The 26,107-nt window shown below is 37.4% G+C and overlaps 1 protein-coding gene across 2 annotated transcripts in view; it reads left to right on the top strand.

Annotated features, from left to right (window-relative positions):
- Nucleotides 1-2,591: 2,591 nt before the first annotated feature.
- LOC140331363 (collagen alpha-4(VI) chain-like) overlaps nt 2,592-26,107 on the top strand; it is a 104,739-nt gene continuing 81,223 nt past the window's right edge. For both annotated transcript variants that reach the window (XM_072412334.1, XM_072412333.1), the window contains exon 1: nt 2,592-2,678. In XM_072412334.1, coding sequence (XP_072268435.1) covers nt 2,662-2,678 — 17 coding nt within the window. In that variant the 5' untranslated portion in view covers nt 2,592-2,661. The remainder of the gene's footprint in view (nt 2,679-26,107) is intronic.

Below are 26,107 nucleotides of genomic sequence, written 5' to 3'. Positions count from 1 at the left end.
GCCTCTCACATAGCAAATACATGTAGTCCTTGTTTACCAACTTTCCGACTTGGGGGTTCTGGTAGATCATAGACTTTATAATTGCATGCAGTGCCAAGCTGTAATATCTAAAGCTAGCAAAGTACTTTCTTTATTAAAAAGAGGAATAGACAGCAGAAACATTATCCTGCCCTTGTACAAAGCATTGGTCTGACCACATCTGGAATATGCAGTCCAGTTTTAGGCACCAGTTCACAAAAAGGACATTGTGGAATCGGATAGAGTGCACAGAAGGGCAACTAAACTAATAAAAGGAATGGAGGAGCTCAGCTATAAGGAGAGATTAGCTGAACTAAACCTATTCTCCCATAGTCCATATAGAGAATTCTCTTCCAAACTATTAATTTATAAAGAACAAGAGGGCACTCTTTGCGTCTGGAGAAAAAGAAGTTTAAGCTCCGGATAAGGAAGGGATTCTTCACTGTAAGGTCTGTGAAAATGTGGAATCGGCTCCCTCAGGAAGTAGTTTCAGCAACTATTATATATTGCTTTAGGAAAAAGCTGGATGCTTGTCTGGAAGCACAGATTATAACTGGGGATTAAAGCTTTAATGTAAAGATAATAGACTGTCGATCCAGGGAACATTCGATTGCCTCAAGGAATCGGGAACAAATTTTTTCCCCTGTTGGAGCAAATTGTACCAGGATTTTTTTGCCTTCCTCTGAAACAACTATGTCCATATTACATTTTGAGATATGTTTATTTCCCTATGGATCCATCCTTGATGGATTTATGTCTTTTTTTAACCTGACTTACTGTAACCTGCTTACCTGTTTACTGATCACCCACACTTATGGCTGACTTTCCTGACGTGTTCACTGTACAAGAACTGCACAGTGTACAGCCAGGCAGCGACTCCTTTTCAGGCTTCCAGGCTCCATCTGTCTTCCTTCTTCACGATCCTTTGCAATCCTCCACGATCCCCGATCTGCACGATGGCACCACTGCAGACCGGGTCTTTCCCATAGTCCTCGCTTAATGACTAATTCATTTAGTGACCAGGTTGGAGGGACAGAACCTGGCCATTAACACAGGAGAATCTGTAAACAGCTATGAGGTACCAAAGTACCTATACACAGTCACATGTCTTGAAGTACAATACTATTTTTTACAGCAAATTTCAGACAAAAGTTACATTGTAAGTTTATTTTTTATTTAGCTACAATTACTAATTCTAAATGTTGTCTATAGCAAAACATTACTTTCTCAGTTCAGGTACATTTTAAAGTGAACCCATTCTTTGTACATGCAAAGCAACACAACAGGTTCACCTAAGTTCTACCCTCCCTTGCTTTATATAGTTTCTTTTCACTCAAAACAGGCACTAGAAGCAAATAAAAATGTCTAGTATGTCTAAGTATGAAGTATGGACATCAGGTCATTCACTTCCTTGAAACACAAGAAAGGTAAGTATAAGCAGCTAAGACACTTGAATCCAGAGTTCTTTGCTCTTCTGGGTGGTGTTGGATATGCAGAGAACACTCTGGCGTAACATTATATGGGCCCCCTTCTGTAGTATTGTACTATATGTGCAGGCTTCCCCGGGGTAGGTCCGTGACAGCCTAATCCAAATAAAAAGTGGGTTAGATGAATCAAACCTGTAAGAGGGCCAGCCTCGGATCACGAATTGGTGAGTTTTTAAAGTATAGCAGAGAGGAGCGCCATATATGTAAATCCACAGGGGAGTTTCGTATTTTTGTTTTTAAGATTGGGCTAATTTTTTGAAAAAAAAAAAATTATTTTGGCTTTAAATATCTTGTTGCATTGTCTTTAACATTGTTGCATTGAACATTTTACAATCTTTCGATAAAAAAAAAATACCTTTTTTTAAAAAAAATTAATGATTTTTGTTTATCAGACTTTAGATATTGAAGTGGGCATTGAAAAAAAAAAAAACAGTGCCAGATGAAAGGCATGTTTGATTCACTGTTGATTATCCTGTTGCCCAAAACCTATGGTGGACTGGAGATAAGAAAGAAAATGAGTTTCTGGGTTGCTTTAAAAGTGTCAGCCTAAAGATTTATTATCCATATGGCTGTATGTTTATCCAAGTGTTTAAGTTTAACCCTTCTTCAGGCAGCCCCCTCCAACCTAGTCCCACCCACCCAATGCTGATACTTCTTTCTTTCATCCTTTCCAAGGACTGTGATGCAGAATTCACTGGCTCTCATACTGGAGCTTGAAGCTTGATAAAACACAGCAGCACCTCCATTCTGCAACTGCAAGATCATAATCAGCACATCCATCAGTAATCAGGCAAGTCTGTTTAAATGATTACTACTTTTATTCTGTTCACTTTCTTACTTAACTATATACATCATCAAAATAACTAACAGAATTTTTAGATCCAGAAAGAAAATCACACCAATCCCTTTCCCCTTATATGTTTATGAAGAGTTAATTATGCCTTACATGGTGATGTCTTAAAAAGGCAAAGTTACATTTAGTAGCTACATAAAGAATGTTTTATGCTCTCAGGCACTTTTACTTCTTAAGATGTTCTTAGGGTTTTTTTTACCTTTAAACAAGTTTGTATGTATCTGTGTGTAAAGTTCTGTTCATTTTGGCAGGTCCACATTGCTTCAGTCCACACATTATTTAATTGAAGATGTTCATTGTTTTATGATAGGAAGCATAAGGTAAGACCATCATTTTACTCTTCAAGGTTTATTACAAACTAATGTTTATTTATTGGAATGATAGAAGGAAGTGTAAGACTGATGTTGTTTGAATGGGCTTGTAGCACATTTCCATTGCATGATAAGTGTTATGCAAATATTTTGATGTAAGGATGAGAGAGAAGGATGCTAATATATCTCTTAGACATAGAAAAATGAGTTGCATCTGTTTCCATGCAAGAATGTTTACTAAAAGATTTGACTGACAGTTAATTTCCAACCTGACCAGTGAATGAACTGGAAGATTTTGTTTAAAGTTATGGCAATACACAAATAAATCGTAATGGTATTTGTGCATGAATGATATACATTTGTGTGATACTTGATCCAGCATATTGTAAACTTTTCAATGTTTATTTTATACATTGCAGTCCTAATTTGTTATGTATGTTGAATGTCTAAATATTGTATTTTTGTGCTTATTATGCAATATTATGTGCAGAGGAAAATAATATAATTTATAAATGAAAACTTGTTCAATGAAGCAGTAGAGGAAGTCATGTATGAATGTTTGCCATGGGTACAACAGGCCTATGGTATATGTATATGGTCATTGTTATACTACCAGCTGCAAGGAGCCTAAAGGCATGCTAGTTTTTGCCATCTGCCTGCTTTCTTTGGGCACAACTTCCAGAGTTCAGGTACTCTCTAAATCAGAAGTGTAATCTGAAATCTTTTAACATAAATTATAGACTCTAATCATTGGGTCTCTTTTCTTGACTGTGCATCGAAGGCTGGTTGGAGGGGCTGTCAGGGAGGTCCATAGCTTCCTGAAAAACAAGCACCCTGAACCTAAGGCTGGAGAAGATACACTTTCATTAGTGAAGCTGGGTGATCCAGCAAACCTGGAATGGATTTCTATTGCTTTTTGCAATTTGTTATCAAATGTTTTTAATCCTGGACCAGATCCATTCAGGTTTACTGGATCACCCAGCTTCACTGCTGAAAGTGTATCTTCTCCAGTCTAGGAGAGAGCTTTAATGAATTAGGTCCCCTGTCTCTGTGTTTTTTTAATTACTCCTCTGCACTGACGCAAGCAGTGGGTTTTTTCATAAGAGGAGCTATGCAGTATCCAACGCTGGGATAAATGGTAACTCACCTATGACGCTGCACCTCAATGACTGAAACAACTGAAATCCAATGAATAAAAGTGGTAGACCAGGGGCAGTCAGGACATAGAGGAACAGGATAGATGCTGCTTATTGTCCTGGGGCCAAGAAATGAGGCAGGCTCTGTGTGACGTGCATCTTCCATTGCACACTGTGAGAAGCTTACAGTGTGCAGTGAAATCAGACTTTTTCATATCTATTCCAGAAATTCTTTATGTGATTTTTATATCATTATCATAACCTTAGCATCACTTATCTTTAGGCCTTTGTTTCAGAAACAAGAGTACACTAGTACAGAACCATTTGCTCTGTTGTTTTTCAATGTAAATGTGTGAAGAATAATTTGACCCGTTGTAGAGTTGTGTAGGGCACTATGACACATTATTCGATGTACCACATTTGAGCATCTGTCATTGAACTTTTAAACATCTTGGAAAGGCCTTAAAGCTCCAAATACTGTATGCAATTCATCAAACTTTACGAATATTGCATACAGCATACCAAAACCTATTACATCTCTTTAAAGTTTTTTTTAAGGTTCTTTATATTGTTTAAGAAATGTACAGGGGATGATTGATGTGCATTTTATGTGATTTTCAAGGCATGTGCTGCCTAAATCTCTTTGAAGTAAAATGATCTAAAGATCTTAATGTATACTTTTATCCTTTCAGTCAGGTTTCATGCTCGCGTTCATTATTCTTGGACATTTCTTGTAGCAGTAGTAATGTAATATGTACCCACGTGGCTTTCTTTCTACATATAATAGTTTTGTCTGATATTTCCTTTTGTGGGAAGAGGCTATTGGTGCCAAATGGCCTTGCCAAAACTCTTAATGATCTCATATCTCCCAACAATCCCAGATCTGCCAGGATCTGCATTGCATTTCAAGGAACATTAAGTATTATCCTGCTGTGACCACTGTGGCTGTTTGGGCACAAAGATTCTACTTTCGTGACATCATCCATTAGGTACTATTGTAATAAATTATGATTTTTATTGAGGTTTATATCCAGTATAATATGAGTAATAAATCAATAATAAAAATTCCTCCTGTAGGTTCTAAGGTGGTCATCAGCAAAGAAGTAGACACAACAATTGCGTATAAAAAGATTATATTGTGCACAGAGTTAAAGGTGCAGGAAACAAATTATATAACAATAATACAAATGCAATGTGTATAATAAATAATAGCAATTTTACAAACAGGCCCAATGTACAATCATTACCCTTCCTTGGCCAACACATGTGTGTGTGTCCTCTGCATGGATCACACAATTCCCTTCTGTCCGGGCCCTCCTCCATGCTCTTTCTACACCTTTTTTTATAGGGATCTCCAGACCCTCTGTCCAGTGCATCAGTGTCATGTGCTAAAACCATAAAATAGTTCAACTCTCTTTGATGAAGCTGTCTCGCTGTATTTCCTGTGGTTTTGTAAACAAAGTGACTCACACCCACAGGTGTTCTTTATATTTGGGTAGTGGAACTAAACTAAAACATTTTTTAACAATTAGTTTTCAGTCTTCATTCTGGCGCCCTTCTTCCACCTTCTGGCTATGTCTCCTGATCTCGGGTGGTGTAGTCTGCTGTAGGGGGGGAGGAGGGGTTGTGGCGATCTCACTGCACATGTGTGAGATCAGCATTTTTTTACTTCAATGTATTAAAATGTCCCCTAAAATGTCTCGGGCATGTACAGAAGGAACAGCCAGGAGCCTCCTGGGATACGGATGTTACATAGTTCTGTGCTCCTGTTCTATCTTATCTGCTTCATTGTTTGTATGGCAGCACATTTTAATGTATAGAAGTGCATTGCACTGAGCCCTTATGTATACCTGTCCAAGCTCCTCCTTCACAATCCAGTGGCCAGGCAGCATCTTCTGACCATGAAGGCATAAACCTCATTGTTCCAGAGAGCTTCTTCAATAAGAAGTGCATGCAGAAGATCCTAGTTGGGAAACATTAAGGCAGACAAGTGTAAATATGTGGGTTCAGGACACCATTTGGAGTGTCTGCTTTACTGCATTGTGGTAACATATGTTTTGGCACTTGCTATTGGAACATACTTTAAGCTAAGCTGTGTTGTAGTGGCCAGTGCATCTTACATGGCAGCAAACTGGACCATAAAGCAGCACTATACTTCATATTCCTAATTTTGCACGCCGTATGGTGTCATACCTTGTTCTACAAAATTGAGGAATTTCCACCCTTGCCTCCCTTTAAAGTGTGTCACTCCCTGTTGGGGCCGATTCATGAAGCTAATGACTAAACCCCATGGAGGTGAAACAGGCTATGAAGAGATTTATGGATTAACAGTGTGCGGCCTCACATTTGTATAACCGGAATCTCTTTGGAGAGTGACAGCTACCATAGATTTATTTACAGCTGAGGTGGATACAGAAGATCAGTAAATGGTGCATGATTTGTGAGTACAGGTATTGCACGGTAATTTTATTTACTCCTAGACAATGTTTACTGATTGTCTCCTTAAACAATAGACATTGAAGCAATGTCATTTGAATTTTGGATATCTCCAAAGCAGAAATAATCAGTGAGACATAGTATGGCTGGGGAAACCATTTTTTTTACAATCATGCCTAGGTAATAATAATGGAGATTCCAGGTTTAGGAACTTAAATAAAATATTTCAGAGAAGATATCTATATCACTTATTTAGACTTAATTTTGCTATGTTATTTTCACATAACAAAAACAATGCATTAAATCTTTGTAGTCAGAGCTGGATCTACAGTTAGTTGTAGTGTACCAATAGCCAAATATTTTTATACATCTTCAGATGAATCACAACTTATAGGTCATACAAAATATCTAAACATTGTACATAAATGGATTAGCTGTCAGTTATTTTTTAATAAAGCAAAAAAAAAAAGATTCTAATATGAAAGTACGTACTGATAAGAGATAAGAAGGGTAGATGAAGAACAAATCCAAGTATATTATTTTAGTTAACCAGTGTTTTTTTTTAAATCATTGTTCTTACAATCCGGAAATATTGTGGCTACAAGAAGACCAAGTTTAATTAAAAAAAATATTAATACGTAGCAGATGTTATTTCCCTTGGGGTAATATTTATTTTAAAATGAGTATTAATCTTTCTCATTTACAAAGTTCCCATTTGCACACAATTACTGGAACTATGTGTAAACATACAAAAGCATTTACATTTTTGGAGTGAAATGTACAATGGTGACCAAAATTTCTGTTTCAAAAGCATCACACAGAAGTGGAATAAAATTCCCTGTTCACTGTACAAACTGTGAAACTGAAATGGGTGCTGCCTTTATGGCAATGATCACACCTGCACGTACAGAACTGCCAGCTCTAATACTGCTAAAACTACAGACATCTCTACTGGGGGCTGCTAACCATGTTTAAATCCCATTATCCCTGAAATGGTTACTTCCAGAGAAATGCAATGTGTGGGCTGGATGAGCTAAAATGAAAGGGGAGGGTGCACCTAATACTATATCTTCAGTTACATACATATCTCTGTTCCAGAGAAGTCGGACAGGAGGGGGCTGCACAAATGTCTTATGAGAAGTACAATACTGCTGATCACACACGGTAATGGAAGCCTTGAAGCTGCTCCTGCCTTTTATAGGCACTTATTGCTACACTATAGATAAGGGATATCCTACATTTTGGCAAAATATCAACATTGTTTGTGTCCAGTTAACCTATATGTGTTAAGTTTGAGTTGATTTCATGATCAATATAAATCTGAACATCAATAATAGCCTTTAGAATAGAAAAGTTATTTGCTTATATGTTAAATAAAAAGTTGTTATCTTCTTGGACACAAACTTTCATAATTGTCCTTCTTGAATTCAAAGACTTTTTTCTGGCACATCTCTCACTTTGACACCACTTGTTGCTTGATTACCCAGAGGATCACACAGTATACGTTTTGGGGTTTTTGGTAAATAATTTCTGAGCCAGTCAGTCCTGAACAAATTAACATTTAAATTTAAAATCTTTAGCACTTACAGTGACATTCTGAATCTCTTGCCAACGTCATTGGTATCCTTCTTTCTGATGGCCTTAGATAACTTTAGGATTACATTTTTAATAATGACATACCTTAATGACTGTAATATTTTCTGGGCAGGGTCCCCTCCTCCTCCTGTGTCACTGTCTGTATCTGTCTGTGATTTGGAACCCCCTATTTAATGTACCGCACTGCATAATATGTTAGATCTATATAAATACTGTTTATTATTATTAATATTATTATTATTAATAATAATAATAACACAGGCCAATAGCAAAGCCCAGAACCTGTATTTCTGAACACTAATTTCGCTAATTATTACTAATAATTTCACAACTAGACTTCCTAAGGAACTTAATCCAGAACACCTAGTCTGGAATACCTGATTGTAATTTTTGAATTTGAAGTGGTGGAAAACTAATATTTTAAGTTATGAAAAGAAATGATTTATTAAAGCTCTCCGAGGCTGGAGAGGATACACTTTTCGTCAGTGAACATTGGTGATCCAGCAAACCGGGAATGGATTTCTTCAAAGTCATTTGCTAGCAAATGTTTTGCATTATGGACCAAATCCATTCCAGGTTTGCTGGATCAACCAGCTTCACTGATGAAAGTGTATCTTCCCCAGCCTTGGAAAGCTTTAATAAATCAGGCCAATTATCTTTATGTAGGTACTTTGTGAATGAGGATCTGATGTTTTCCTGTGCAAATATGTTGCGAACATCATCAATTTCCATAAATTCTTCTTACATTCCACAAAATTGTATAATTCCTAATTTAGTTAATATGCAAAACTTTGCATGTATAGCTACCAAAATGTTGATTTATTGGAATTTTTGATTCTACCTGGCAACAGGTGATAAACAACCAGCCACAAGGGAAAACTAGAACCTACAATCTAGAAGACTCTGGTCCAGAACCCCCTCTACACATTTAAAGGAGATTAACAAATAAAGGGGTGCTACACTAAATTCCAGGAATGAAGCATTGAGTTCAGTATAAAACAGGAACTTCGTAGAGAAAGATTTTTAGTTACAGTTAATTTAATTTTGTTCAGTTTCTGTGCATTTAAACCTGTTCATTCCTATAAATCAATGAAATATAGGTAGAAATGAGGTTTGTGTTTACAATTACCATAGGTTCATAGCAAATTCCACAAAGTATGCAAACTAAAACTGAACACTTTCAGTTTAATACCAATCATCAAAAGTTTCATACCAGCAACATTGGCTGAACACAAACAGAAAATATATGACCAGCAAGTCCTTCATCCTATAGTAAGGGTTGGTTTTAAAACCTATTTATCAGTGTTTCCCAACTAGGGTTCATCCATAGGTTGCTAGGGGGTCTTCGAGCAATGAGCAGTTAGTGATCAGATACAAATGATAGTTTGGCTATACGTAAGTGTGGCAGCCCTCCCAAAGACCAGCAATAGAGGACCCATTCTTCCTACTGACCACCACATGAATGTACTGTGAGCTGTGGATATAATAAGTAAAGCAGGGGTTCCATGAAGACCTGAAAGTTATTTTGAGGGGTTACGCTAACTCAAAAAAAGTCAAGAAACTTTGCTATATACACATGTCCTCAAACTAGCTTTGTATTTTCATAAACAACAAATGGGACTTTAACTGCACATAAAAATACATTAAATACCATATATAGCTCAAAACTGTTTGAATAACATCACCTATTTATTGTAATAAATAACTTTACAATCAAGTATTTTATCTCTTGGATGGACTCAAGTCACTTTTGAAAGCTTATCTTTCTGGATGGGTTGGGATATTTGATTTATTCTCGTTCACAGCTGGAAACTTTGACATATTTGGCCAGAGATCGGGCCTTGTGAGTGGAGTGGACCCAGCCATGCTCATGCCTCTTGGTCTCCAATGCCATTATTGTTGAGGGGATCACATACTCCGGAGGTGGATTGCCTCCTGTAACTCCTTTAGCTTTGTATTTTTGTATCTTTCATCTATGTTGTTAAATATTTTCATATATTTTAATATTTATTGATTTATAAGAGACTTAGCTACATACAAAAATAAAAACTTGATAGAAGATCTAACATTACCCAATTCTGATACAAAGTCCTGGGTATAAAACAACGTTGTATTGAGCATCAGTAGATAGGAAGATAGTGTAGTGAAAAACAGGACAGGATATAATCTCAATAGATATGTTTAATGTATCATATTTATGAAATGATTAGCTTTGAGGATATATAGCTGTATTACTGGGTCTTCTTACACTAAGATTATGCTTGTGCATGATGTTATCAGCTAAAGATCCTGGAAGCAATTTGGCCAAGTTACATGTTATCCTGTTGCACTTGATTAACTACTAAGTATTACGTTAAGTAACTTCAGTTCATTCATTGCTTAGTCACTGCAATGTCTCTGATTACAGAGATGTGATTCCCATTTATGTACAGCTGTATGTTGTAGAGTTGTTTATAATAGCTAACTGCTCTGTTATTACTACAGATACGCCTATTTGACAGTGCTGACTTATTGAACCTTACATTTGCTCCCCTAAGAATTATTTGTACCTGCATAAGAGTTTAAGCATCTGTGCAATCTGGACAAATGTTTATTATACTTGTATTTATTAAGTCCATTGGGAAAAGGACTTTATGACTTGCTATGTTAAAGCAATGAAAGCTAAACATTCTTGACATTGAGTTGGGAATTGTGAAGAAAGCTGGAAAGCCACCACTTGTCATCATTTTTTTATTATATTTAATTTATTGATTTACGTATTCCCTCATACTTTCCTGATAATAAAATTCAAAAAGAAATAGGTCATGACCATTATAACAACACTATACATTGGGCTTGCTTTAATAAAGGTCTCTGAGACTGGAGAAGATAGACTATCACGGGAGAACCTGGGAAATGCAACAATTCTGAAATGGATCTGGCCCAGGATTGAAAACATGTACCAACTAAAAAAAAATAATTTTTAAGAAATCTGTCCCAGGTTTCTTGGATTACCCAGGTTCTCTCATGATATTCTATCCGCTCCAGTCTTGAAGACCTTTAATACATCAGGTCTATTGTCTTAAAAGGGTAAATACAAAAATAAAGAATCAAGCTTTAAATAAGAATACATACTATGTTTATGAACTTCTTTGTGAAAGCCAATACAATTCATTAGCGTATGTTAACTCCTTCTGGCCATCCTTTTTCAGCTGTAAATGAGCCCTTTGGTGTCAATGGTATTTGGATTAAATTTGATGGAGAACATAGATATTGTTCATGCACTCGTTCATGCATCACGCAGTTGTTAGTCGTGAAAGATCCTTTCCAACGATAATTATTGCACGTGTGTACATAGCCTTAGGTCGGCATTTAGCAGAGTACAGACAATCAAGTAGAAAGAATAGAACTGTGTTGCATAATAGGCTTCATATAAGTCAAAGTCCATTGTCACATACAAATTCCATGCAGATAGTGTCCTGGATTTGAACTTGGGACCCTAGTGCTGCAAAGACAAAAGAGCCAGCCCAAGTTAAATTGAATGTGCCATCCTTGTAGAACTGAAAAGTGGCATGCCACTAAGAATATGTAGAAATTGCTTATATCCGGTGAAATTTGTAAATTCTCGTGCAATACGTGAGGGTTAATGGGCAAAGCATATATACTTTTCCATAAGCCAGAATTAAATATTTGCAAAAGGCAGTAAAGAAATTGCAATTGTTGCAATGCATAGGCAGCAAACATTACTATACCCTGGCCAGGGTCAATACCAATGATACTTTGGAAGCCCAGTTTGCCTTCCTACACCTATCTTTACCTTTACTTTAGTCATCCAGCATCATCAAGCACATTCTGAGGATATGTTTGGTCAAAGGAAATGAAGAAGGAAAGCACATAGTTTGGGCTGGCAGGAGGAGGGAAATGATGTGTCTACTGAGCCAAAATCATGGTGGCTTGGAGACCTAGGTAAATTTATTTGACTAGGCAAGACAAAAACTAGAAAATTCCTATGAGTCGTAAGCTCCCATCATGCTTAGCCTAAAAACGATTTATTAATATTTTTCAATACATTACATGCATCAGCAGTACATTATCTGCTATTGCGCCATTCTGTTGCCTGTAATATTTTTTGGTCTTAATTCCTATTTCTTTAAACCTATTAACAAATGATGATGCTTCTGGCAAATATCTATGTGTGGTCCTTGTCTTTGCCTAAATACACAGGAATGTATTACTTTTATGTCCTGTATTCTATCTGATAAATGGAGCTGTTTCAGTGTTTATAATGCTCCTTAAGGGAAGTAATGCCTGGAGCCAAAATAACTTACAAGATACAGCTGCTGTGCAGCTGCTAGGATTAAAGGTAATTGCAATTCAGCAGCAGAATCAGGAAAACTAGCTCCAAAGCCTGGCATCCATTACATAGTCTTTGAAGCGACAGGTAAGTTTGACATTAAGGTCAAATGTCATAAGTTTGACATTAAGGACCTCAAAGTGAATATGTCTTGAGGATGTATCATTCATTCCTTCATCAACATTCTTTCTCTGAGCCTAGATTGTGAACCACAGACTGCCAGGGGTTGCATTATCATTGGTTTGAGCTCACAGTACCCTTTGATATGTGTGAGTGTCTGGAAGTAATCCACACAAACAGAGGGATAGAATGCAAACTTCTTGCTGACCGTGTCCTAGTGAAGATTTGAATCCATGTCTCCAGTGCTACCAAACAAACAATTTACAGCTTGCTGATAATGGTGAGCAAATACATAATTTCAGCCTAGGCAGTCACTTGCCTGGGAGCCCAAGGATTGTGATTTTATTGTTTTTTGGGTCTCAGGAATTATTTGATATATATAGGGCAGGGAAAGAGGATACACAGGTTGTGTTTTTTGGGGGTCAGGGAGGGGAGTGTCATCAGTTTTGGTCAACTGTTAACAATAAAGTATTAAGCAGCCAAGAAATAAGATGCAGGCTTACCTTTGGAAGGGCAAGGATGAAAGACCCAAAAAAGATCTTAAGATTAAGAACTAATGTGTCTTTAGGTACAAAGATTTGAATTTTTCAGGCTTTGTTATTTTTTGTCACTTTGTCTTGGATGTGAAAGCTAAATAATGAACAAGCAAAACTGGAAAATTATTGGTGTGGTAAAAAAAAATGCAATAAATGATATGAATATCATGGACAGCAGGGAAAACAATCAAATAGACCATTCAATTAATTATTAAAAAATTAATTATTATTCAATTATTATTAGTCAAGCCCAGTTTTTCAATTAACTTGACTTAGTCCCACCCCCTATTGCCACCTTTGTGTCCTCAAAAAGAGACACTGCATTCAGGAAAACAGTGTCTGTACCTAAATTAATTTAATGCTAGCAGATAAGTACATCTTTCCACACAACTATATGATAAAACTGTGTATTAATATTTAGTTAAATTTAAAAACTTTTTTAAAAACTGAGGCTTACAAACAAAACTAAATAAACTTCCTTAAAGCCTACCTAAACTCAGAATTTTCACTTTACATAAAAGGGTAGACAACCCTTTATGTAAGGTACAAATTCATTTTTTTTTGCAACACCTTTTTTTTTTTTTTTAAAGAGAGAATGAATGGGAGTGCAAAGCCTCCCGGGTTGCCGGACATATCCCATGTGCAGAAGGAGCCTTTTTGCGCAAAGATAAAAATTTGCCAATCTTATGCATGCGCAATGAGATCATCACATTTTCTTTTCATCCTACGTCATCCGATCTCGCACCTGGGTTGGGTGACGTAGGATGAAGAACCTGGAAGTGAGGACTAGGATGGCGGCGCTCTGGGATGGATGCCGGGAGGACGTGGGACCTGATCCAGGACACTTCCGGAGTGATCGGACTACCCTGCGGGATTGAAGGTAAGTGTATTTTTTTTTTTTTTAGTTTTGAGCTTAGTTCCTTCTTATTATATGTTTTGGTTCCCACACGAAAAACTTGAAGTCAAGAATCTGACTGAATGTGAGAAATGTTATAATGTTATGTTGGTATGTGTTTTATTGTGTTGTTGTAGGGCAGCACGGTGGCTCAGGGGTTAGCACTCCGGCCTTTGCAGCGCTAGTTCCCAGGATCGATCCCCAGCCAGGACATTATCTGCATGGAGTTTACAGGTTCTCCCCGTGTCTGTGTGTGTTTCCTCCGGGTACTCCGGTTTCCTCCCACATCCCAAAAACATGCAGTGAGGTTAATTGGCTTCTCCCTAACAATTGACTAACTCCCTTAAGGTGCGTACACACTTCCAATTTTTATCGTTCAAAACGAACGACGAACGATCGATTGGGCAAAAAATCGTTCGTAAAAAAGTAACCAACGACGCCGACGAACGAGGAAAGTCGTTGGAAACGAACGACCGGACCGGCGGATCGGATTGGACGACGATCGTTGAACATCGTTCGTGTGTACGGTCGTTCGTTGATCGTCCATGGGCTGAGCATGCATAATGAACGAAGGTTCGTTCACTTTCCTGTCGTGCACATAGTTCCTCTATCGCTCAAACGATCGTATCTATTGTGTGTACAATATCTACGAACGATCGTGTCGTTATCTCTATGTGCAGGATCGGTGCTATACGATCGTTCGTAGATATCGTGCAGGATCGTTCGTCGTTCGTTTTCCAACGATAATAATTGGAAGTGTGTACGTAGCTTTAGACTTAATGACATATGACTATGATAGGAAAAGTAGATTGTGAGCTCCTTTGAGGGACAGTTAGTGACACGACTATGCACTATGTACAGCGCTGCATAATATGATGGTGCTATATAAATACTGTATAATAATAAAATTGCCCTATTTATAGAATCATTTAGAACAAAATATTACATCTATACAATTTTACTTTATACTTTACTTTACTTTATAGCTGTGTGTTTATTTATAGAGTTACTGCATGTGAAATCTTAAGATTTCTGAGGAATCAGGAATTACAGTAATTATTTAACAGAACATGTGGCCAGTTTATTTATATCAAGAAATGTTGTAGGGAAAACTTTGGACCTTTTACACCCACACATTGATTATTATTTCATTTAAACACAAAGCGTCTGTGATGTACAAATTATGCTAGTAGACCTCAAACTTTTATAGAATTGTTAATATATTATAGGTGATGATGTTGCAGTGCTGACTGAGAAGCAAGGAATTTTCCTATTGCTGTAAAACACGTCAGTTTAAATATGTGTATTGGAGCTATTTCTGGTTTATGCTCTTAGCCATCAAAGCCCTACTGACATCATATCAGTGTTGCCACATTTACAATCTTGGTAATCCTAAAAGGCTTGTGCTGAGCATTGCTTGAACATATTTTCCAAATAATAAAAGAAGGCTCTGCAAAAAAAAAAATCAGCACCAAAATGCATGCTTTCAGGCCATATTCGGAAAAGCAGAAATGACCCCAATAGGTGCCTAATTACAATATACTTGATGGATAAGATATATATTATATAGTGTCTTTGAGTACCCTGATTTACTAAAATACCAGGCTTAATTTACCATTAGACCCAGAAGTATTGTATCTGTGGCCAGCATAGAAAAACAGGTGACATTAGCCATTATGGGTATTGGGCCACACATTTGTTACCATTTTTCAGCAGAAATACAGAAATCACATGTAAGATTATTTATAGATGATGTGGTTGATTCGCTGAAGGAATAATGAATGCTCGCTTAGTTTAGTGAATAATATAAAATGTTGACTTTACCCATATTTTTGGCCCAGGTTTTTAGTAAAACCCCCAGACTTTCATATTTGGTAAAGCAGACAACATGCAAAATTAAAAGTTGGTAATTACAAGTTTTTATTTTTCAAGATACTTCTGCAATAGTTTTTCAGATCAATACTTTCCTTATTAAAAAAAACAAAAAAAAAACATTACTTTTTAAATATGAGATTGTTTTATACAATACCAAACTAGAATGATATAACCCCTGCACATGTACATGGGAGTTCATTTATGCCAGCACTGAGATATAACAACTTACACCAACCTGCTCACGCACAGCTCAATGATCATTCCACAGAAGATTGCAAACGTGCTTGTTAGTTTAATGTATTGCAGAAGAAACATGCAACCCTCAAGCCTGCCCTCCCTTCCATATTAGGCTAAATTAATTTCTACATTTGAAAGGAAAGAGGGATTAGGGACTTGGCCCCAGGTATTAAGTGGGGTTATTATGGGGACACTCAAACTCCCTTTAAAATTTAGGGGGCAACCAGATATCCAGCCTCTTTTAGAGAAATATTGACCCTAATAGTACCCCTTACCCATTCCCACAAGGAGTTTATAAAATTAAATTTTCGTTTTGGTCCAAAACGCAAATCCATCTTCATCCAGCAATGTAAAACCTATAATTAAATGTAGAGCTAATCATTATTTATGTTGACTGGACGTTTGCTAATGTTTACATGCCATAATACTGCTAGTAAATACAGCTTCATTGGCTATGGTAATAGCTCTGGGTATTCTAGGTCAATACCTTCACCCTGGAATTAGGCACTGTTGTCACAGTCAGTAAACCTGTAATTTAGCAGAGGGAATGCAGTGTAAAAATACTGGCATCAAAGCGTGGTTATCTTAAGGTCCCAGACGTGAGGAGGAAGCCTTTGTCATCGGAAGATCAAGCTCTTTTGCAAGGAAGGGGGATGGTGACTTTGCTGACCAGTGTCATGTGTTTTGTATTATACAGGAATGAGGTCTGGTTGGAACATTAAGGTGGATTCCATGCTGTTTTTTACTTTACAAGAAAAGCATTGCAGAAAAACACTCAAATCAACCCCAAAATATAATAAAGACCAAAAAGCCCTCAAGGGGTCAATTGCCAAAACAAGCCCTCAAAGACCATAAAGGTGTCAATTGCTAAAACAGGCAGTAGAAAGGGAGTAAACATGCATTTAGAAATTAGAATTAAATTTGCTAACCAACTCTAATCTCACTTTGTGCTGTTTGTTCTTCTTCACTATGCTTCCTTTACAACTGCATGCTTTCTTTCTGCAGCAATACATATAGTTGCTTGGTTCCTCTATTTTATATTAACGAGGCTGACATATAACAAAGCTTCCAAATATTGGTTATTGCTGACCAAAGTTTAAAGGCCATAATTGACATCATGGTCTTGCTATTATTTTGCTAGGACTGCCTAACCTGAAGTACCCAGGAATTCCCACAAACCTAAAGTAGTCCCAGACCTTACCCCAAACAACTGCCAAACCACTGCCTATATACCTGTAATGGTCTCTGTGAAGATTTTAATAGATATCATGTGCCCACTTTATTTATAAAAAATATGTCTTTGCATCAACATTAGCTCTAATGATGTGTTAATTCATTTAAACCACTCACAATGAGGACATTGTTCTATAAAAATTATTTTATTGCTCATATGTAATCCAGAAAATAAAGCATGTTAATCCCTAGTAATACCTTCCAGCTGTGCTTTGCTTTGTTTATAGTAAAGATTTATGTACTTCCATGCCTCATTTTAGTGTGAAAAGCGCTGATGATGTAAAAATCAAGTGTATTGTAAAAAAAAAAATCTGTATTGGCTTTTACTCTGCTTCAATGCTTACTTGTTTTGACATATTTTATTAAACCATTTTAATCATTCTTTGCTCCTGCATGAGATTACATTTATTTATTCCATGATTATGGTGCAGCTAGTTATCCTACTGATTTGGCTAAAGTTTTCTTTCTGATGTCACTCCCAACACACACCAATCAGACCTATTAAACATGTAGCGTTAGAATACAAAAGTTATCAAACAACTAGTAACATGCATTAAGTGCACATTGGTGTGCCTGCACATACTTCAGCAATCTAATGAATGTTAAATCATGAGCCATTTTAATCAGTAGTGTTCAAGTTTGCCCCCATTACCAACGTTTTGCCCATTGGCTTTTGGCCAGTAAGGCAGCATGTCATCGGGTCAGTGGGAATAAGGGTAAGGTAGGAGGGAAGATCAGCTGTGACCCAACCATAAAGTATCAAAACATTTTAGATCAGATTGGTTCCAGATTTATGCCTAGTTGTATGCTTTCTCTGTCTTTACTTCTGGACCTGAAAGAAATTTCTATTACTACTTGGTGACATCTCACCCAACCCTGGTCCCCCCCTCCCCACACACAGCCTCTCTCTTCCTTACCCTTTCACTAAGATCCTCCTCTACCTCCTAACCTAATTTCCATTCATACCACCCACAAGTTCTTACCTCCTTTATCTGGCAGTCTATGGAATGCCAGATCTGTCTGCAATAAATTAACCTATATCCACAACCTTCTCCTTAACTTTCTGGCTCTCTTTGAAACTTGGCTGTCCTTCTCAGATTTTGCCTCTGCACTCTCCTGTGGAGGACTGCACTACACACATACCCCTAGACCTGGCAACAGAGTAGGTGGTGGTGTGGGTCCCATTCTCTGTTCTAACTGTACATACAGAGTCCTTCCTACCATGCCTTCTCTCATTTTCACCTCCTTTGTAGCCTAATCTGTCTGTCTTTTCCACCCCCTACCTCTCATTGGCCAAGTATAACAATTTTTGAACTTTTCTTTTTGGCTCCCATATATTCTTTCCCATGACCTTGCCACCCTCTTCCTCTGTGACTTTAATGTTGCTGTGGATGACCCCAACCATTCTTCCTCAGCCCAACTGCTCTCTATTACCTTTTACTTTGGACACAGAACATAAATGGCCCCACACATAATATAGTACACACATTAAACATGATATTTTAAGAACTCTGCAACCTTACCCACCTTGACAACTCACCATTTCCCCTTAATGATCAAAACCTTTTCCCATTCAGCCTATTAAATTCTTGTCTCCCTTTCGCACATCGCAGACCTGGTCAATAGCAGAGAGATATTTGTAACCTTGACCACAAACTCTTCTCCAACTGCCTTACGTCCCTAACCCTCATTCTTTAAAATACCATCTCCAGATAAACCTGCAACTCAGTTCAACCACACTCTTTCTTTTGCTCTAGATAAAGTTGCCCCTGCCACCTTCGGCTACCCCCATCCTGCTAACCCACGACCCTGGCACAATAATCACATCAAACATTTACAAAAGACTGTTCATGCAGCTGAGCGCAAGTGGAGAAAATCTGGCCTCAGTCCTGACTTCATGGACTACAAAACCGGACTACAACACTTTAACAATGCCTCCCTTCCCTACTTTTTACCTACCAGCCTATCACCCCTCCCCCATATGTTTTCAAACTTTTTGAGGGCCTTGTCTATAAAAGACTCACCAATTACCTGAACACCAGCTCTCTCCTTGACCCTCTGCAGTCTGGTTTCGAGCTGCCCATTCCATCGAAACAGCCCTTACTAAAGTGGCCAATGACCTCATCAGAGCTAAATCTCAAGGCAACTTTTCCCTGCTCCTTCTCGTTGATCTTTCCTCTGCTTTTGACCTTGTTGATCACCCCCTTCTAATACAAATCATGCGCTCCATTGGTATCTGTGATACTGCTCTCTCTTGGTTTGCTTCCTATCTGTCTGACCGCTCCTTTCAAGTTTCTTTCAATAGTAATTCCTCCTCACCCACTCTCCTCCCTGTTGGTGTTCTCCAAGGATCAGTCCTTGGACCGGTTCTCTTTTCTCTCTGTACACCTCCTCTCTGTAGTCTCATTTCCTCCTTTGGTTTACAGTACCATCTGTATGCTGATGACACTCAAATTTATCTGTCCACCCCTGACCTGTCTCCCTCAGTCCTGGATAAGGTCTCATGCTGCCTGTCAGCCATCTCATCATGGATGTCTGACCGATTCCTGAAACTCAACCTGGATAAAACAGAACTCACCATTTCCCCCAAATTTCAAATTTCCCCCTGGCATGATTCTTTTCAACTGTTAAAAACATTGTCATTCACCCCTCCCCTCATTCACAATGTCTTGGCTTCGATTCTGCCCTCTCATTTACCTCCCATATTCAGAACATTTCCAGGTCCTGTCACTTTCACCTGCAGGACATCTCTAAACTCTGCCCCTACCTGTCCCCAGAGACCACCAAACCCCTTGTACATGTGCTTATCAGATTTGTTTGGACTACTGTAACCTCCTCCTTTCTGATATTATGAATGCTGCAGCCAGACTCATCCATCCTTCCCACCGCTCCTCTTCTGCTGCAACTCTTTGTAGTTCTCTTCATTGGCTTCCATTTCACTTGAGAATCAAATTCAAGCTCCTGTGCTTTGCCTTTAAATCCCTCCACAGTTCTTTCCCCACCTACCTTTCTTACCTGATAAAAAATACTCCCGTAGCCCCTTTCTTCGCTCCTCCAAGGACCTACTAATGACTTCCTCACTCATAACCTCATCACCCACACAGCTCCAAGACGTAATATGATGGCGCTATATAAATCCTGTTTATTATTATTAATAATAATGATAATAATAATAATATTAATAATAATAAAAATAATAATATTAGCAAGGAACTGGGGATTTATGAAGACATACTACTCACAATAATGTTCTTTGCTTTTCTCATAAGGGATAGAATAACACTCATTGGATATTCATCCTACTTGTTGACAGTCTGCAAGTGTGTGAGAGAGGGACTGAAGGCTTGCATTCTAAAAAAAAGCATGGGGTCCCTAAGTTACCCTGTAAGGGCTTCAAAGGGCCCTTTTACTAGTTTATAGTGTGGGCTGATTGACTGATATTTATTTATATGTATGAACCTGATCTAGGTCAAATGTTGGTTTGTGCTAATCAATGCATTATTCATTAACTGACAAGAAATTATGTATAACAGGTCTAATTAATACTAGAATATTAGTGGAGTTGTAGCTGTAACACACAGACATAAACTGTGTTACTATTCTATACTTGAAACATTCAAAGGAAAACAGCTAAGATAACATAATGGGAAATAAAAGTACACCCTCCCAGCTGTTATCTCTATCCTTGCTACATTTCTTATAAAGTTACACACAGGGTAAAGCTATATATCAATAGAAGTCAAAATACCTGGTCTAGGTCAGTGACCTACTAGGTAATAAAGAAAGTTATATAAATAAAAAATAAAATTAATTTTAGTTTTTATTTACTCCAAAAAGTCACCAGTGGTTGCTACTTTATTTCTAATATGACAGGTCCCCTTTTTATTACTTAACAAATGATATACTTATCCAATACTCCCAGTCGCAGTGTTCCTGTACTCACACTATCACTGCAAGGAAGGGAAACATTTGATGCCATTAATATACTAGATTGTATAGGGCTTAAACTTGAAGAGTGGATGTAAAAGGTTATTTGATGAATATACCAGTTTTAATAATGCTCAAATTTTTTCAAGTCACGGGAATTGCTGTGGGAATAACTAAATTATGGTAATCGCTCTGTAATGATAGGTCATGATGATTATAATAGTAATGGGATTTAATTATCAGAATTTTTAAGTCAAGATTGTAAAGATTGTAAAAAAGATTGTCTAATGGGAATAGCTAGGCTTGAACAGTAAACTATGTAAGTACCCTGTGATTGAGCAATATATAACTCTGATTCCTAAATTGTGGGAATGGTAATCAGTAAAAAAAAATGGTAACTCCTTAAAATGTGGTTGTGCTACAAAGTTTTTAGATTGCATTTGCTAATACATATTTTAAAAAGGTGCAAGATATAATAGTCATGATCATAATTAGGAGATGGGCGAATCTAACTAGGTACAGTTTATTATGGGTATGGTCAATGTTCTGCATTCAGAAAACCCAACTTTAGTAACATATTTTCCAAAGCTTACCTTGCCAACTGCTTGATCAACAAGGTAGGTATTGGCTGTAAGCCTGTTGTTGACTTCTACAGTGGCCAGTGTTAGACTATTTAAATGTCCGGATTGCAGAAATAATGAATGAATGGGTGAAGGTTAGGTCAAACCCATGCTGGTATTGAATGTAAACCAAGTCTTTAGTCACCATACCAATACCTTACCCTACCTTGCCGTCTCTACCTAGCACCATTCTTTACCAATACCTTCAGCTTTCTGTAACGTTGCATTGCTTTATGCACAGAAATCAACCTGCAACTTATGCAACAGTATTCTTGATTGGGCCCTACTATAGTAAAAGTCTTAATTAAAAAAAAAATGTGATTGTTGGTCTTATGACATTAAAGATGACTATTTTCCATATACTTAATATGTATATGAACTCAGCTTCTTAAAGGATATTTGGACACCCAAAACATCAGAGTAGCTAAATTTTCACTTAGTGAGCCTGATTTATTAAAGATCTCTGTCACTTTAGAAGATACACTTTCATCAGTGAAGCTGGGTGATCCAACAAACCTGGAATGATTAACAATCCATTCCGGGTTTGTTGAATTACCAATGAAAGTTTATCCTCTCAAGCCAGAGAGAGCTTTAATAAATCAGGCCCTGTGAATGAAATGAAGCTGTGTGGACTTTACCCATCCAATCATGTGCATGCAAAAATCATGTATCTTTCCTTTTTCTTGCACATGATTGGCATTCTTTACAAAGTTCACTATATTTACTATGCTAAGTGAAATGTTTGTGCAAGTTGATATTTCACTTTGTTAGGTGAATAGCATAAAGTCATTTAATGATACACAAAGTTGCAGCTAGATATATGAAAATTTAGCACACTAAACATATGGTGCTCAGAAACAGTAAAAACAAACACTACCCTCATACCCCAAATATCATCCTCACCAGCCTTTAAATATACCAAATGTTGTACAATTTCAGAACAGATTCCAACTGAAAACAAGACCTGACCCAGGTCTTGTGAAATCCACAGAACGTACATATTTAATAATTACGTTTTTCTAGAGTATCAACATATAGCAGGGGTCGGCAAACTCAGGCCTTTAGGCCAGATACGGCCGAGCTGGTAGTTTGTTCCAGCCTTACGCCCCCTGGCCGATCCAGCCCAATCCCAACTGGAAACCCGTGGCGGAGCCAGAACAAACTTCCAGAGCCGGTACCGCCGGAGCTCTGGAGCTGCATGCGGCTCTTGAGCCTCCGTGTTGTGGCTCCCCTCCCTATTTACCGTGGCCGGTAAATAGGGAACATTCCCTCTCCTCCGTATGCATTGCGCAGGAGAGGGACTTCCCTTCAGGGGGCGTTCCTGGTGGGGGCGGAGCCATTATGGTGGGACTTGAGAGAGAGTCCATCCTAGTGTGCTCTTGCTAACCCCTGAAATGACCTAGTGGACAAAAAAGTTTGCTGACCTCTGACATATAGCATAGTGATTTACAGTGTACAAAGTCATCTGTCCCTAGTTACTGCCACTCAGAGAAGCCTAAAATCTAATATGTACACTAAATATAGTTTTGGGATGTTGGAGGAACTTGCAAAAACATGACTTAAACCCAAGATCCTAGTCCTACAAGACGAGTGTGCTAGCCGCCGTGCTATCCTACAAAAAAGGGTATAGACATATGAATAGTGATGCTTCCAGATCCTAGGTTATCACACATAATAGAATTTGAATGTAAAATAAAATCTTAGCAATCCCAGGCAAATAATGATCAATGGAGTGTGTGGCAGGGCCAGTCAGTGGTCACTTAGTTCAACTCTCCATTTGCTCACTTAACAAGTAACTAGTAAACATCTTATCATTATAACAAAATAGGATATTCCAACTCAACTTTCAATTACATACAAGAGATTTTTTACATTTTGTGCAATATTATAGGATATGCCTGGTAGCCACCCAAATAATCACACTATGATATTACACTATGGGCCTGTTTTATTAAAGGTCTCCAAGACTGATGAGAATACACTTTCATCAGTGAAGTTGGGTGATCCAGCAAACTGGAATGGATTTCTTTAAAGTCATTTGCTATTTGTTAGCAAATATTTTGAATTGTGGACCAGATCCATTCTAGGTTTGCTGAATTACCCAGCTTCATTGAAAAAAGTACGGTATATCTTCTCCAGTCTTGGAGAGCTGTATTAAATCAGGCCTTATATGGCCTGACATTGCTGTACCGGTAGTCACCAAGTTAAGGACATCCAACATATGGATGACGGGGGGGGGGTTTGATTTGCATGACTTGCAGGAGAAATCTTTTGCTGAACACAGCTGAGGTTGTGGGTGATCTTTTGAGCTGACCTAATCTGTAAAATCTTGTAACTCTTTAATGACCAGACAAACTCTGCAGCATATCAAATCACAGCTTGCTCCAGAAGTTAATGAATGTCTAGGTTCCATAAAGTCTTTTTTTTTTTTTGCTTTGTTTGTGATTGGCTCACTGTGAGGATTTTATACAGTACCTGACACCAAACTGCCTAATTATTAAAAGAATGTACCTGTTCCGACCTACATATAAATTCAACTTAAGAACAAACCCACAGTCCCTATCTCGTAAACCAAGGGACTACCTGTTTAACATAATTTAACATACTTCACTTCACTCTCTATAATTCTTTTTTATGACCTATGGTCAGGGGTGTAGTCGTTAAAAAAGAAGAGGGGGCACGGTACTATCCACGAAGTGCCCGCCTCACTACACCCCTGTCTATGTGTCACTCAAAGAGGAAGAAACTTCCCCAGGAGTGACATCATGATACCAGAACCCGCCCACTCTCCCATTGCAGGTCTGAGTCTGCGATGGGAGAGTGTGCGGGCCGAAAAAAGAGGGCATGGTATTCCCACCTGTGCCCACCCCACTACACCCCTGCCTATGGTGTAATTCAGATTGCAATACATAGAAACATACTCTATGCCAATGGCATTCCCATTCTCCAATAGAGATTTTTTGGGGGAAAATTGTATTTCCGTAGATGTGACAAAAATAGATTTTAATACTGCAAAACATTGTAAATAAGTTGAAACTTTAAACTGAACTTGAAGATTGTGTGGAATGTACCTTTTTAACTAAAATGACTCAATAATAATAATAATAATAATAATAATAATATGAATAAAACAGCTACAGAGTTTTCATCCTAAGTTATTAAACATTTTGAAATCACAGGTTCCTGAAAAGTATAATACACTAGCAAAAACAACCACAAGTACAAACAGGCTAATTTACAAGGTTTGCCTCCCACAGAAGTTTGCAAACCTCCGTTTAGTTTGTTTAGACCACAGTACACTAACAAAACATTATTTTATAATCTCTATGGATTGGAAGCCAAAAGAGTCAGTTTCAGATGTTCATGTGTTTAAAAATCGAAATAATGATCAAGATCAAGAATGATAGTTCGCTTTGAACCAGCTCTTAAGTAGTGCTTTAAATCACTTTTTGCTTTAAATCACTTTTTCAAGAGAAGCACCTCTTTATTTTGCCTATTCAATATATGTGGACTATTGAAATCACTGAAAAAGATCTACACAGTATCCAGTCATACCCATCTATCAAAGTAGCGATGTGGTCCATTTGAGATTAAACATTTTATGTTACTAATAAATATTTATTGTAATATATATTTATAGTAATACATTTTTCTTTTGGATAGCCAGCGAGGTTACCTAAAGTTTTGTGGTCAATAAATTCTGTAGTATGCACAGTAAATTTTCTGGGTCAACACTAAATATCTGGGGGAAATTACAAAAATAAGACCCACTGTCCATTTTTGTTCCAGAGCAAACATTTTATAGGAATGGATGCTTCAATTGAAGCAGCATGTCGTAAACCATTTAGTTACTCAAGAATCAACTTTGTTATAAAAACAGATATATTTTCTTTATTATTTGTTTATGTTAAATAAAGAACACAAAGCATATAATTGTTTAAATATGTTAGTAGTAAAATTAGATGTCCAAGAGGGGTATTTTGGTAGAAATACAGCTGCCTAGTCAATTAAATGAAAAAGAAGCGAGGAAAGACATGTGTTTGTAGGCATTCATAATGAAAAAATCCAAAATAATTTAAAAAAATTAAATAAGTTCTACTAAGCTGTTACTTTGGCTATACATAAAAAGACTGTGCTATTATAAATTTGACACTGAACTCTCACACGAGATTCTGGTGATAAGTATCTCCTAGTGATAGTCTCAGCCCCCGACGCATTTCGCCATGAAAGCTTCCTTAGGGGACTTAGGAGACATATGTTGGTATAACAAAAAATACATAGAAAACTAGTATTATACATATGTACATTGATTTTAATATTACATAGACATTAAAGGGTAAATTCATTCTAATTCAGAATTCAGAAATATGTTAGATATGTTTATGCAATTTAGGGTAAACTAAAAATCTTTGGTTTATTAAGTAGCATGTGAAATTATTTTTTTGTTTTAAAGTGTGTATGCTTTTTGTTTAAACAAAGGTTTGTTTTTTTTTT

The sequence above is a fragment of the Pyxicephalus adspersus genome, chromosome 5 (genome assembly GCF_032062135.1).
Source record: "Pyxicephalus adspersus chromosome 5, UCB_Pads_2.0, whole genome shotgun sequence".
NCBI classification, from domain to species: Eukaryota; Metazoa; Chordata; class Amphibia; order Anura; family Pyxicephalidae; genus Pyxicephalus; species Pyxicephalus adspersus.
Note: the sequence above shows the minus strand (reverse complement) of the source record. Positions and strands in the feature narration are given on the sequence as shown.